General features: G+C 36.6%; 2 protein-coding genes and 1 pseudogene across 2 annotated transcripts; 1 reads left to right on the top strand and 2 right to left on the bottom strand.

The window, feature by feature from the left end:
- Window positions 1–472: 472 nt before the first annotated feature.
- Window positions 473–4,213, top strand: LOC104733171 (proline-rich receptor-like protein kinase PERK14). The gene is made up of 8 exons (XM_010452776.3): window positions 473–1,842; window positions 2,024–2,473; window positions 2,589–2,675; window positions 2,765–2,835; window positions 3,015–3,100; window positions 3,213–3,360; window positions 3,496–3,657; window positions 3,750–4,213. Exons 1-8 carry the CDS (start codon window positions 855–857, stop codon window positions 3,963–3,965), a joined length of 2,208 nt encoding a protein of 735 aa, XP_010451078.2. The 5' UTR covers window positions 473–854; the 3' UTR covers window positions 3,966–4,213.
- Window positions 4,214–4,425: 212 nt separating this feature from the next.
- Window positions 4,426–11,369, bottom strand: LOC109127897 (putative FBD-associated F-box protein At1g05080; annotated as a pseudogene).
- LOC104733169 (uncharacterized) lies at window positions 5,923–8,749 on the bottom strand. The gene is made up of 5 exons (XM_087478056.1): window positions 7,979–8,749; window positions 7,305–7,437; window positions 6,934–7,221; window positions 6,618–6,845; window positions 5,923–6,530 (listed from the first exon to the last, which is right to left on the bottom strand). Exons 1-5 carry the CDS (start codon window positions 8,620–8,622, stop codon window positions 6,174–6,176), a joined length of 1,650 nt encoding a protein of 549 aa, XP_087334182.1. The 5' UTR covers window positions 8,623–8,749; the 3' UTR covers window positions 5,923–6,173.
- Window positions 11,370–14,075: the final 2,706 nt, after the last annotated feature.

Here is a 14,075-nt window from a genome sequence, read left to right as displayed (position 1 = left end):
TTTGTTGAAAAATCGTGGGTATGAATATAAGAATACTTATTATCTTGGATTTTAAATGACACGTTTTTATTATTTGGTGTATTTTTATTCCAATCCAAAACCATTGTAAATAAAGATTAGCGAAAGCAATTTCACTTTTTGATGGTTCAGAAGGAGTAAATATATTGGTTCAAACTTCAAAGTATGCTCTGTTTTTATAGATTTGATATGTACTTTATAGGGTTTGAACCCCAAAAGTTGTATTTTTAGAAAAAAGAGACTAAAGGTCTCTCAGATTATACATTTCAAAATACTTTAGAAATTCATATATTGTCGTTATATAAGAAAAGGAAGTAAATACCACTTGTTAGAAGCATCTTGCTAGGCCCATCCCGTGAACCTATCAATCCTGAGGATATACTTTTCCATTGCTGAAACTCTTTAGTGGAACTCATTATCAAAAAAGACTCCATTAAAAACTTGGAATCCATAATTGGGGATCGATCAAGGGATAATATTAGTAAAAAAAATACATTAAGAGGACATGAAGTAGTGGGTTGCTCACGAGCGGCGTTGCAAGCTAGAGTTATTTGCTCCGCTGTCTAATTGTGTGTTTGTTAGTTTAACTACCACTGGAAATTGAAAAATAACAAAATTTTTTTTTTTAAAAAAGAATCACAGGTGAGAAAGCGATAATACATTCTCACGGTCAGAAGCTTACACTGCTCTATACGACAAAAACACCTTACACTTAACACTACCCAATACCTCTCTCACCTGCTTCCTCTATGACTGACCCTTACTGTATGTAACTGTAATAAAAAGCTTCACTCTTCCAATAATTTTGCGTCCTTCCACGAAACGCGGTCGTTTTAATGTTGCTCTCTCCTTCTTCCTCGCCGGCTCCGGCTAATTCCCCGCCTGCCACGTCTTCAGCTCCGTCAGATTCCTTACCTGACACGTCATCACCTCCAGCTCCTCCTTTGTCTCCTATTTCCCCGCCATTGAGCTCTCCTCCTCCGTTGCCTCCCCCACCGCCCCTCTTAGCTCCCACCGCTTCGCCACCGCCTCTTCCGATTGAATCTCCTCCGTTAGCATCTCCACCGTCTCCTCCATTAGTATCCCCACCGACTCTTCCATTAGTATCTCCACCGTCGCCTCCGTTAGAATCTCCATCTCCACCGTCTCCTCAGGCCTCAGCTCCTTCCGGTTCACCGCCATTGCCTTTCCTTCCCGCCAAACCGTCTCCGCCGCCTTCTCCGCTTCCCTTTGAGACATCACCGCCGGGAAACCCCATTTTCCCGCCGCCTCCTTCACTTCCCTCCGATTCAATCCCGCCGGCGAGTACGGCTTCTCCTCCACCGCCGTCTACTCCTCGCCGCCGTGCCCCTAAGCCTTCGCTTCCTCCTCCCACCAATTCTTCCCCACCAAAACCTTCTCCGAGCACTCCGACTCTCCCGGAAACTTCTGCTCCACCTAAACCACCGCTCTCGACGACGCCATTCCCCTCTTCATCCACTCCGCCGCCGAAGAAGTCACCGGCAACAGCAACTCTTCCTTTCTTTGGGCCTACTGGCCCACTAACGGGAACAGTAGTACCTCCAATTGGGCCGGTTACAGAGCCCAAGACGAGTCCCCGCGAATCACTATCTCCGGGACCGGGAACGCCACAGCCACTTGTACCGAAGAGTCTGCCTGAGACGACGTCGTATCACCGCTCATCCGCCGGATTCTTATTTGGCGGTGTGATCGTTGGAGCTCTCCTACTTGTTCTGTTAGGTCTCCTCTTTGTCTTTTACAGAGCTACCAGAAATAGAAACAACGACAGCTCTGCTCCTCATCAATCCAAAACTCCATCAAAAGGTATGATGAATTCAAATTTGCCATAAAAGTTTCTAATTTCTTGTTCCTGAATCTTCTTGCCCTACACGTTTCCATAACCTAGCTAAAGACTTGAAACTTTGAGATCAATTTCAACGTTACTGTTTCAGATTGTCATAATTGTAATGTAATGTTAGACTCTTTTGTGTTTTTACTGGATCAGTTCAACATAATCGAGGCGGTAATGTCGGTTCAAACCAGACGCATGTTATCACAATGCCACCTCCAATCAATGCTGCACCACCTATATATTCATCTAGTGGAGGTCATGGTACTAAGGAGAACAATGCTGTTTCTACAATGCCATCTGGAATGTTCACCTACGAAGAACTTTCAGAAGCAACGGGTGGATTTTCAGAGGCGAATCTTTTGGGAGAAGGCGGTTTTGGTTATGTTCACAAAGGAATATTGAAAAACGGGATAGAAGTTGCGGTGAAGCAGCTGAAGATTGGAAGCTATCAAGGGGAAAGAGAGTTCCAAGCTGAGGTTGACACAATCAGTAGGGTTCATCATAAGCACCTTGTTTCGTTGGTTGGTTATTGCGTTAACGGAGATAAAAGACTCTTGGTTTACGAGTTTGTTCCTAAAGATACGTTGGAGTTCCACTTACATGGTAATAAATATATATGATATGATATGATATGATATGATATGATCCTTTTTTTAAGGATTTGATTTTTGTCTTTAGATTCATTATGTTGAGTATTGTGAGAATATATGTGTTGTAGGAAACAGAGGAAGTGTGTTGGAGTGGGAACTGAGGCTCAGGATTGCTGTAGGAGCAGCAAAAGGATTAGCGTATCTTCATGAGGACTGTGAGTTTTTTTCTCCTCATTGATGAGAATGAAAATGGCTGTTTAGGGTTTTTCAACACTCATATTGATTTCTCGTGCTTGAAATGCAGGCAGTCCAACTATAATTCACCGTGATATCAAAGCAGCTAATATCCTTCTAGATTCCAAATATGAGGCAAAGGTGATCTGCTCTTTAATCTTATCATTAAGTTTTGTTTTTCAGGATGAATTCCACCAGAAATTTAGGTCTCAATGAAGTTTTTTTGAATCATAGTTTTCATTTATTCGGTTTGTATTCATACCATTTTCTTCTAATTAACAAGTAGCTTAAGAGTTGTTGTTCTGTTTTGCTTCTTTCAGGTCTCTGACTTTGGACTAGCCAAGTTCTTTTCAGACACCAATTCATCATTCACTCATATCTCTACTCGAGTGGTAGGAACTTTCGGGTAAAAATACCATCCAATGCTTGATATGTTATGTCATCTTAACTGCTGTATCGTAAGATGAAAAGATTTATTAATCAATGATCACTAAACGTCTTGTGCACCACTGAAACAGATACATGGCTCCAGAATACGCGTCTAGTGGGAAAGTAACTGATAAGTCAGATGTATATTCATTTGGGGTCGTGCTTCTAGAACTCATCACTGGACGTCCATCAATTTTTGCCAAAGATCCTACCACAAACCAGAGTTTAGTTGATTGGGTAAGTCAAAATACATATGATGATGATGATGGATACCCATCAGATTTTCTTTCTGTTTTTCTATTTCCAATAGATAGTGGAGGAATAGTAAACTCCAAAATAACAAATTGTGAATTTTTTATATATATTCCTCAGGCCAGGCCATTGCTTGCGAAAGCCATTTCTGGAGAAAATTTTGACCTTGTTGTAGACCAGAGGTTGGAGAAGAATTATGACACAACTCAGATGGCAAACATGGCTGCTTGTGCTGCTGCTTGCATACGCCAATCAGCTTGGCTTCGGCCCCGAATGAGCCAGGTTTGAGAGTAGTTTAAATACATGTATTTTTCCATGTATCCGAAATGACTACAAAAGCCTAATTCATGGATATCTTGAAAAAACTTGAATAGATAGTACGTGCTCTTGAAGGCGAGGTGGCCCTAAGAAAGGTCGACGAGACTGGGACTAGCAGGACATATAGCTCTTCTGAAAACCCGAATGACATCACACCACGGTACGGTACAAGTAAGAGGAGATTCGACACAGGTTCAAGCGATGGTTACACTTCAGAATATGGAATCAACCCATCTCAGTCGAGCAGTGAACAACAACATATGAGTATTTAGTTTTAAGGTTCCATAGGGTAAGTTTCACCACAATAATATTATTGGCTTTTAGAATACGGTCATCTGGGGTTTAACAAAAAAAATGTGGTAAGAAATTAGCCTACTTCATTCATTTGTAGCTAAGGGTTCTGAAGAACACTGCTTGTGTTCATTTGGGGATCGTTTTATGTACAAATTTGTTGTAATATTGGGGCACAACCGCACAAGTTTAATTATTTTGAAATTATCTTGTTTGTTTCTGATCTAAATCCTAAACTTTGGCTCGGTAGTCGGTACCACAAACCTTGTCTAGCACTCCAGCTTTCTTAGTTACTTTTACGTTCTAATCCTTTAAGGTGGTTAAAAGCATTCTACATTTTTGTATATTCTATAGTAATAGCAGTTTTTCACATTAAATTTAGGGAAACGTGATAAAAAGCTAAAGCTTGCACATTCACTGAGCATGATAAAAGTACAAATTTCATTTGAGCAAAAGTTGGCATGTTGTCGAAACCCTAGGAATATTTCTCAACTTCTCGATTGTCAACTCTTTCTTTTTATGAACGCCGGGTCTCACAGAGATTGTCGCGGTCTTTAAACACATAGAGTTAGCTAGCATATACGTCAAGAATTCTTCCTCTTCCACTCTGTCTCCATATTTTCTATACTCAAATATCTCGAGATGTGACGACATGCATCGAGGAATAGAACGCGGTTGGTTCCATGAAAGTGGGATCCGTTCCAAGGGGTGAAAGAAATATTCCTGAGAAGCAATGATGGCTATATATTGAAACAATTTTTGCCTAGTCTTTTAGGCCATTAAAGCAAGAAGAAGAGGAGATGATACGTACATAATTTACCAAAAGATATTTAAGTTTTGGAGCATTTTCAAGTAAACGTAGGAGTGGTCCCAACTAGTCTGATTTCCGTGGACAGATACTTAACTTTATAAGTCGAGAGAAGTTGATGGCGCTGCAACGCACAAGCTGCAATGAAGCAAACAAAAACGTAATTATATGCCGCAAGAAGTTAGAGAGCTACCACTTCTTCGGTCGTCATAAACAACTCAAGGGACAAGACCCTGGAAATAGATGTTTTGGACTTGTCAATATCAGGGAAAGACCTAACATCGATATATGCGTTATTAAGACAAGGCATATTCTCGATCGACCAGGAGTCTCTTGAACAATCAATGATTGTAAAGTCTATTACCTACCAGTATCGATTACATCATTGTCATCTGGAAGTGATGTATAATCCCAATTTTCATACCACAGGTACTGTAAAGAAGGTACTTTCACACTAAACTTTGTGACATTGTCATGATTCTTGTTCCGTTTCACGTCCAAAAGGTCAAGAACAGGGCAGCTCGATAAGAACCTAACAAGGGAAGCCTCGTCTTTATACACCACATAGAAAAGTTCAAGAGTTAAAAGGGACGGGAGGCAAGAAGAAGAAGGGAAATCCACAAGAATCTTGTGAGCACTACAAGAAAACAGGCGGTTAGCGACTACACTATTAGTCGGTTTGTAGTTGCATAAACTGTGTTTACGACCAAATAGCGATTAACTCAAGCAGTCGGAGATCGATAGTCGCTAATTTATTTAGTCGTATTTATAGTCGCCTTTTAGCGACTACGGTACGACCATATAATGTAGTCGTTATATGGTCAGTAAGTAGTCGTAATATAGTCGTTAAAATACGACTAAGGGGTGACTATAGTGTGATTAATTAGGAACTGAGTGTTTATAGTCGCTATATAGTCACTTACCGTAGTGACTATTTAGAAACTACATTACGACTATTTGGCCACTGATTTTGATTTCAGAATCTGTATGTTACGACTATTTAGCCACTGCTGTTGATTTCATTATTTGAAAGTTTCATATACTAATTTCCTATTATCCTCTTCTTTTCATTCCCATTATCCTCTTCTTTTCATTCTTGTATACCAATTTTAATTGAGAGATTCGAATTAAGAAAGACATATCGAATTAAGAAAGACATAATATCGAAATATTGAAATACACTACATGTTCAAGTTACAGAAATCAAAAGAGGATGAGATAGAGTTCATACAAAAGTGGCAATGAGTTCATACAAAAGAGCGAGAGACAGAGTTCATCCGAGTAGAGTGAGATAGAGTTCATCCAAAAAGAGTTAAGACATAGAAGAAACCTATGAAGCAGCGGTTGATGGAGTTGGAGTTGGATCATCTTGGAGAAGAGGTTATGTGGTTGTCTGTTTCCTTGCAACGAAATTCTCAAACCGCGGATCACATTCCCTCAGAAAATCCTCGACGACTGATAAATGGTCAATCTTGTCCTTCTGGGCAGCAATAACTTTGGATTGCTCAGCTTGGGCAGCAATAAGTTTGGATTGCTCAGCTTCACGCACAGCTGTTTCTGCATCATGCCTCCGCAGTTGAGCAGCCTGTTCTTCTATCATGCGTTGAGCTTCCTTCAACTGTTCTTCGAGCGCCACAAAGGTAGAAGAGCCACATGCTTGCTTATGCTTTCCATTGACAAGGCAGTCCTTGAGGCTTCCAACTCCATAAGGTGTTCCTCTTGTATATTTCTCAGTGGACTTGAAAATAAGAGAAGAGTTAAGATTAGTGGATGACAAATGAAACTACAAGACTATAAATGTGTATTGGTTTTTTAAAAAAGTTACCTCAAGGAAAATTTCTGTATATTCTTCTGTTGTGAGGTCCCGTGGCCGTGATTCTCCATCCGACACAGCAAAAGACTCTGCCTCGAGCTGAGACAACCTCTCTTGAACAGTCTTCTCATAAGTTCCAGCAATCTTCTCTGCCTTCCGATCAACATATGTACCATCAGGCTTTGTATGTGCCTTGATAAAAACCTCACCAAGTCGGACTTCTCTTCCCAATTCCTCAACCTGCAATGTTAGCAAAGAAACAGAGATTAACTAAAAAAAATAACAGCTATGTAAGAATTGAAAGTGGCAAAAATAACAGCTACTTAACCATTTCGTCTTGAAGCTGTCGATATGACTTTGGCCCTGAGAGGTGTACATGAGGACCTAGGCCGTTACGGTCAGACATACGGGCATCAGAGTAGGTTTTACTCCTTTGTTGTGCTTCTTCAGTGTCCCAGTAATCCTCCATCGTAATCCAGAGAGTGCCGCCAATCCAGTTTGGTTGAACTCGACTAGTCCTCACACTGCTAACCATGCCTTTGATCCGGTTTTGACAGATTCCCTCAAAGTAAGCTTGAACAGTCCCGGTTATCAAAGGATCCCAAGTGTGGGTTTTCTAGAAAAAAATGAGCTATTGTGAGTGAAAAGAAGACATGTAAAGCTATCTATGAAAGCTATGTAAAAAGGAGCTATCCTTACCGCGAACTCAAGGAAGTATCTCTCTTGTTTGTCCCGCGGCACACATGTCCAGCTGTAGAAGGGACCTTCGAATTTGTTTTGAAGAATTTTAGTAATCTTCCGAACAAGTTTTGATCCTTTGTCACGAGTAAACCTCCATACACATGAACCAATAAAATAAGTAAGATCAACAGAAATTTTAGTACAATACAAGACAAGACCACAATCATGACTATTCACATAAGACAAACCAACAAAAATGAGAACAATACAAGACAAGACCACAGTCACTGCTATTCGCAGAAGACAAGACCACAATCATGGCTATTCGCACAAGACAAACCAACAAAAATGAGAATAATACAAGAGAAGACCATAGTCATTGCTATTCGCACAAGACAAGACCACAACCATTTATATTCGCACAAGACAAGACCACAACCATTTATATTCGCACAAGAGAAGACCACAATCATTGTTATTCGCACAAGACAAGACCACAAGACCACAATCATTGTTATTCGCACAAGACAAGACCAACTTAGAAGCTATTCGCACAAGACAAGACCACAAGACCACAATCATTGTTATTCGCACAAGACAAGACCAACTTAGAAGCTATTCGGACAAGACAAACCACAATCATTTATATTCGCACAAGACAAGACCACAATAATTGAAGAGGAAAATCATACCATTGGGTGTTCGGTGCGGGTGTGGGAGAGAGGACAGTGGTGAACTGATCCCTGTCTGGAACCACAAGCAATGCATTTAGAGCACGCAACACATCGGACTGTAGTTCGGGCAACACCGGAGAAGATTCTTCTTCAAAGTTGTTCCCTTGAGACGATGGATGCGATGGATGCGACTGACTTCTCGCCTGACTTCTCGCCTGAGTTTGAGAGGGTTGAACTGGAGAAGGCGGAGAGACTTCCCGACTTCTGGCCTGACTTCTCACCTGACTTCTCGCCTGACTTCTCGCCTGAGTTTGAGAGGGTTGAACTGGCGAAGGCGGAGAGACATCCCGACTTCTCCCCTGAGTCCGTGGATTGAAGTGGACTTCTTCTAAAGGAGTCCGGTATAGCTCGGGTGGAGGTGGATGTGTAGATGAGTTCTGAAGAAGTTGTTGCGGCGGAGGATAGTTCCGGATCTGGGCTGGAGACTGTCGTTGCAAACCGCCGGCTTGTGCTTCAGGCGTCTGCAGAGGAGGAGGATCTTGTCCCGCCGGCGTGAAGTTGTACCGACTGGGCAGAGTATTAGGCCGTCGATTTGGTGTTGCCCCCGTCGCTCTCTGAGTAACGTTAGGACCAACCTTCCTTCTCTTCCCTCGATTTTGCATCTTCTTGGTGATGGAGACTGATAGATTCGAAGAGAGTGAGAGTTGTGTTGTGAGATTAGGGTTTGAGAGAGAGAGGCGATAGAGTTTCGAGTGAGAGTTGTGTTGTGAGATTAGGGTTTGAGAGTTGTGTTGTGAGTTGTGTCGTGAGATTAGGTTTTTTAGGTTAGTTAGTGGGTTAATGGGTTTAGGTTAGTTAGTGGGTTAATGGGTTTTTAGGAATTACAAGGCCTAATTAGATAATTAGGTAGTGGGTTTGGGCCTTAAACATTTAAATGATTAGGATAGAAATTGTAATTAAGATAGAAATTATAATAATAAAATTAATTTATTATTTTTCTAAAAATTATAATTACAAATTTAAATTATTTTAGTACTTATTAATCCTTAATGAATATTGAAACAAAAAAGAAATAAGGAAAATATTCTATATATAATTTCTATCTCTATTATAATAATAATTAAAAGAATTTGTAATTTTAATTTTATAAAAATAATAAATTAATTTTAATATTATAATTTCTATCTTAATTATAATAATAAATCTTCACACAAATTATTTTAGTACTTATTAATCCTTAATGAATATTGAAACAAAAAAAGAAATAAGGAAAAAATTCTATATATAACCTATATAGATACTTTAAATAGAGCATATTCATAAGTCCAAATCCTATGCAAATATTGTTTGTGAATAAAAGTAAGAAATTGATAGGCTTCTTAAAACATATGTTTGTTTTCTTCTTCTACTACATGAACAGAAAAACTTACCGCCATTATTCTGAACTGTATCTTGGCTACTTCCAAACGAGAATTGGTCCAACCCTACTAATTCGAATTCTAATGAAAAATTTCCCGCCATTATATATATATATATATATATATATATATATAAATTGTGTTTTTTTAAGAACTATATATATTTTTTTTTTGGAGAAAATAAAAGTTTTTATAAAGCCAATTTTTTTTTTTAACTACATTTTTTTTTGGGGAAGGAAAGACAATTGTGTTGGAATGAAGATGACAAATGGGTGAAATTTGTTTTTATAGTCTACATCTATGCCACTAATAGGCGACTACTCAATATCAGTTGGCCCCCACAGAAAAACACGTTTTTTAACTGTCTTTTACGACTATTTGGCGACTACGTGGTGACTATTTAATGACTCGCCGAATGAGTCGCAGAATAGTCGCTAAATTGACGACTATAGTACAACTATCTACTGTGGTCGGTAAAGTAGTGACTGATTGGCGACTAAATCACTGTAGTCACAGCGTAGTCGCAAAATAGTCACTATATGGTCGTTATTTTTGGCGACTACAAATGTAGTCGCTACTTGTAGTCGCTAATCGACTGTTTTCTTGTAGTGGAGAGAGAGTAAGTTCCTCGAGTGTTTCGCAGGTGTAAAGGCTTTTGGGCAATCTGGTTGGACCTGTGTGGACCAGCAAAGCTTGTATTTTAGCATAACCAACCTTTGTAAGCCACTTTCCGACATCAGCATCACTAGGACACCCTGGACCAAGTTTGATAAGCAAGATTTCTAAGACAGGTGTTTTGTGGAGTTCCAGTGAATTGTCAAGAACCCACCAAATGCTCTTCTTGCTCTTGTCATTATCATCAAAAGACCAATCATGATCAGGACCATCTCTGTTTTCTTGGTCATCAAGTCTAGGCAACATCATTTAGATAAAGCGCCATCGTTTAGACAAAATCATGGTGCCTACTGCATCTTTAATCGAGACAAGCAACAGTATCGTCACAAGCAAATCTTCACGTAAAGCGCTGATCCTGTCTTCACAAACTGTCTCTTCAATTTTGGCTTCTGCTATCTTCAGGAGGCAAAAAATTATGTAAAAATTCAAAGCCTATCATAAAAAAGATCTATGTAAAAGTAAACATACAAAAGGAAAAATGAAAACCTAATTTTATTGAGAATTTTTTTTTTTTAACCAATCCTATTAGGAATTGTTTTTGTTAATATATATTAATTCAAAAAAAGGAGTGAAAGTTCATTTTCTTCCATCAAAAAATGAACCATAAATTTATTAATCTTAATTTAAAGTTTAAACCTTCTAACAAAATCTTGAGATGTGTCACAAAAATATTCACCAAATTATATATATATACAACAGCGAGAGGGATTTTGCCGCCAGAAAGAAGAAAAAAATAATCCCGAAAATACAACAAAGTCTAATCAGGTGCCCACATTCACACAAATAACAAAAAAAATAGGTTTGACTTATTTTCTAATAATTTGTATATAAGGGGTTTGTGTTCGGCTATAAACATTGTTTCACATTTAAGGATTTTTTTATTTTTAAAAACGTATCATTAATTAGAAGTTGAAACTGAATCGAACCTTTGCTACTTGCTAGCTATTAACACTTTGTATGTAATGAAATAGATCAATGAGCCCAAAAGTATTTAACAAAAATTTTAAAAGATCAACGAGCCCAAAAGTATTTAACAAAAAATTTAAAAGATAAATGAGCCCAAAAGTATTTAGCAGATTATTTAAAAGAATAGCGTATTACTGAAAATTAAAATTGAGAAATTCACAAAAAAAAAAAAAAAAAAACCCACAACCATCAGGAACAAGTGTTATAGTAGGCATCTTATAGAAATGATATATAAGTATAAGAAAAACAGTGATTCAAAAAGATGGATAGTGAAAGAGGTCAAAATCAGATGAAATTACCTTATAGTCTAGATCTTCGCTGAGAGTCCACTTTGCCTCTTCCAATTTCATAAGAAACTTTTCTAGGAAACTACATAATCAAAACCAATCAGTAACCACACATCAGACGACCAAAGAATTAATTTCAAGAAACTACTCATAGAATAGAATGATGGCTTAAAAAACCAATCAGAAAACACAGTCAAACGACGGAGTAAAGGTAAATCAATGTAATAAATTTCATGTAAAAATGATCCATAATCGGTGTTAAACTGTCAAATTTGTTACATTGATTTGAAGGCTTAAAAAACCAATCGGTAAAAATGACACCAATCGGTAAACCGAATGATTGTAAAAGTAATTCATACATTGATTTGGTTTCCTTACTTGTTGAATTTATAAAGCACTAGGTTGACACCCGTGCTACACCGCGGAATTGGTTTTTTAATTTTATTTTTTATATTTGTTTTTTTTTTTTTTTTCATAATTTAATATGTTATTTGGAATCAATTCATAAGTTTTTGATAATTTCAATAGTATTTTTTTGTTATTATTATTTACATCATCATATGATATTTGAGTTTTTTATAACATAAATTTAATTTTTGAATATATTTTTAATTTATTACCAAATAAGTTTACGGATTACAAACCATTAATTCTTGATTTGTTTCTCACTCACCCACAAACCCTCTAGAACAGTAAGAGAGATTACTCTTTGATGTCTACATTGTAAATTTTCTTGATGTATCTTTTAGAATACTTTAGGTTTAGGCATTTCAACCTTTGTCTCCTAAATCTCACATAATTTATCTCTTACAACATTACAACATATTTATACTTGTTCTTATCTTAACCTAACACCTAAACTAAACAAACTTATTTAATCACTTGAAAAGCTTAGGATTAAGTTGGAAGCTATCAGTCACTTGACAAGCTTATGATTAAGTTCTTCAAGCTATATATATGTTAATCTAGCAACATCTTAAAAAAATTAATACTTTTGCTATTTATTTGCTCAATTATAAATAAATTAGTGTTTGATGTAACATCAGCTTTTGTATAAAATAATTTATTTGCTCAGTTATAAATTAATACTTTTGCTATTTATTCTTGAAAATATGTTTGAATTAACATTTCTAAAATATCACAGAAAATTAAATTCTATATGAAATAAACTACAAATGAGATGATACAGTGCTTACTAAGTTTCTCATTTCATTAATATGTTCTTAATTCAAATGTAATCTTTACAGTTTAGAATGATGATATTTTTTATAAAGTTAAAATATAATCACAAGGATTAAAATAAAACTGGATGAACCTAATTTATTTGAGAGATAATAAAAAGAATATGTAAAATGTACCGATCATAATGAAGAATTAAAACATGTGGGAAAGAGAAAGACACTTGAAAAATGACCTGACAAGTGGCAAACAAAATAAAACGAAACAGTGGAAAAAAAAATCAAATAATCGGATGCACAGAAGGGATTTGAACTTGGCACCTGACAATTAGCATGGGGCACACTGTAACCAACCGAGCTAAGGGATAATAATATTAGCTGATTACATAAATAAAATTTTATCTCGTTTAGGGCACGTGCCCCACCCATGATGCCCTAGATCCGCCCTTCCGCCGTCAGAATGAAACAAGTCTCCGATCTAAAATTTTATATTTGTCTAATTTAGTGAATGATTCCTATACTCTCCTTTTGAGCTAAGTGAACGATTTTCCGAGCTTTGTTCCCGTCTTTGAATTCTCAATGATGACCGCAGAGACGTAAGTCTATGATTGCCTTATCTAGATCTCGTGCTTATGCAAACCTCTCTTTTCTTATTCCAACAACGATGATTTATAAGGTGAGAAATAGAGAAAGAGTGAATTTACAAAACTACATAGGAAGAGATCTAATATAATCAGATAAAAAAAAAAATACTTTCCTCAAGAATCAATACAGAACAATATTCTTGGAAAAAAAAAACCAATTCGATACGAAGCACACAAACAAATTTTTGAAAAAATGTTTAAAAAGTTCGGTTAATATGCCTTTCTATAGGAGGGTTTTAATTTCTTTTTGGAATCTTAAATATTGACAGGTAAACAGAATATAAGCGACATGTATTAATTGTTTTAATTTTATAGGCTAACCATTTTAATTGATGTGTCATTCTCTCCTTCAATACAAAATCTGATGTGTCAAGCAAGGAAAGCAACACATTCAAGTTTTATTCAAGTTTTATTGTATTGATTAATTATTTTGAATTGCAAAAATAGTATTCTAATGATCTCTCGGCCTATCAAACAGTAATTGTGCTATCTAAAGATCTTAATTATTATATGCATGTTAAAACTCGTTAGTTATGTTGTATGTCCACTAGATATGTGCAATATTAGTACGTACACCATGTATATATGTGTACAATACTGATCAATATTTGGTATGAGACATTTAAATAATATAGTTAATATTTTTTTTTTGTTTATCTTAAAGGATATATTTTGCATTAATTTTGAATATATTCTAAGGTATGAACTATGAAGTCCAAAAAATGAGCCAAACTTTTTGAAAATATTGTTTATATTGGTTTATGGTTCTGCTCAATTACATACATACTTAATTTATTAATTAGGAAATACACAATTACAAACTTATAATTCATTATAGAATATAAATATTTGTAATATATTTAAAATCACTTATCTTATCATTTCACACAAATTTAAAGCCTAAAAATAATAAATTAACTACCAAAGAGATAATATTTGTTTACTAT

This window comes from Camelina sativa, chromosome 12 (assembly GCF_030686135.1).
Source record: "Camelina sativa cultivar CO46 ecotype springtype chromosome 12, ASM3068613v1".
Lineage (NCBI taxonomy): Eukaryota > Viridiplantae > Streptophyta > Magnoliopsida > Brassicales > Brassicaceae > Camelina > Camelina sativa.
Note: the sequence above shows the minus strand (reverse complement) of the source record. Positions and strands in the feature narration are given on the sequence as shown.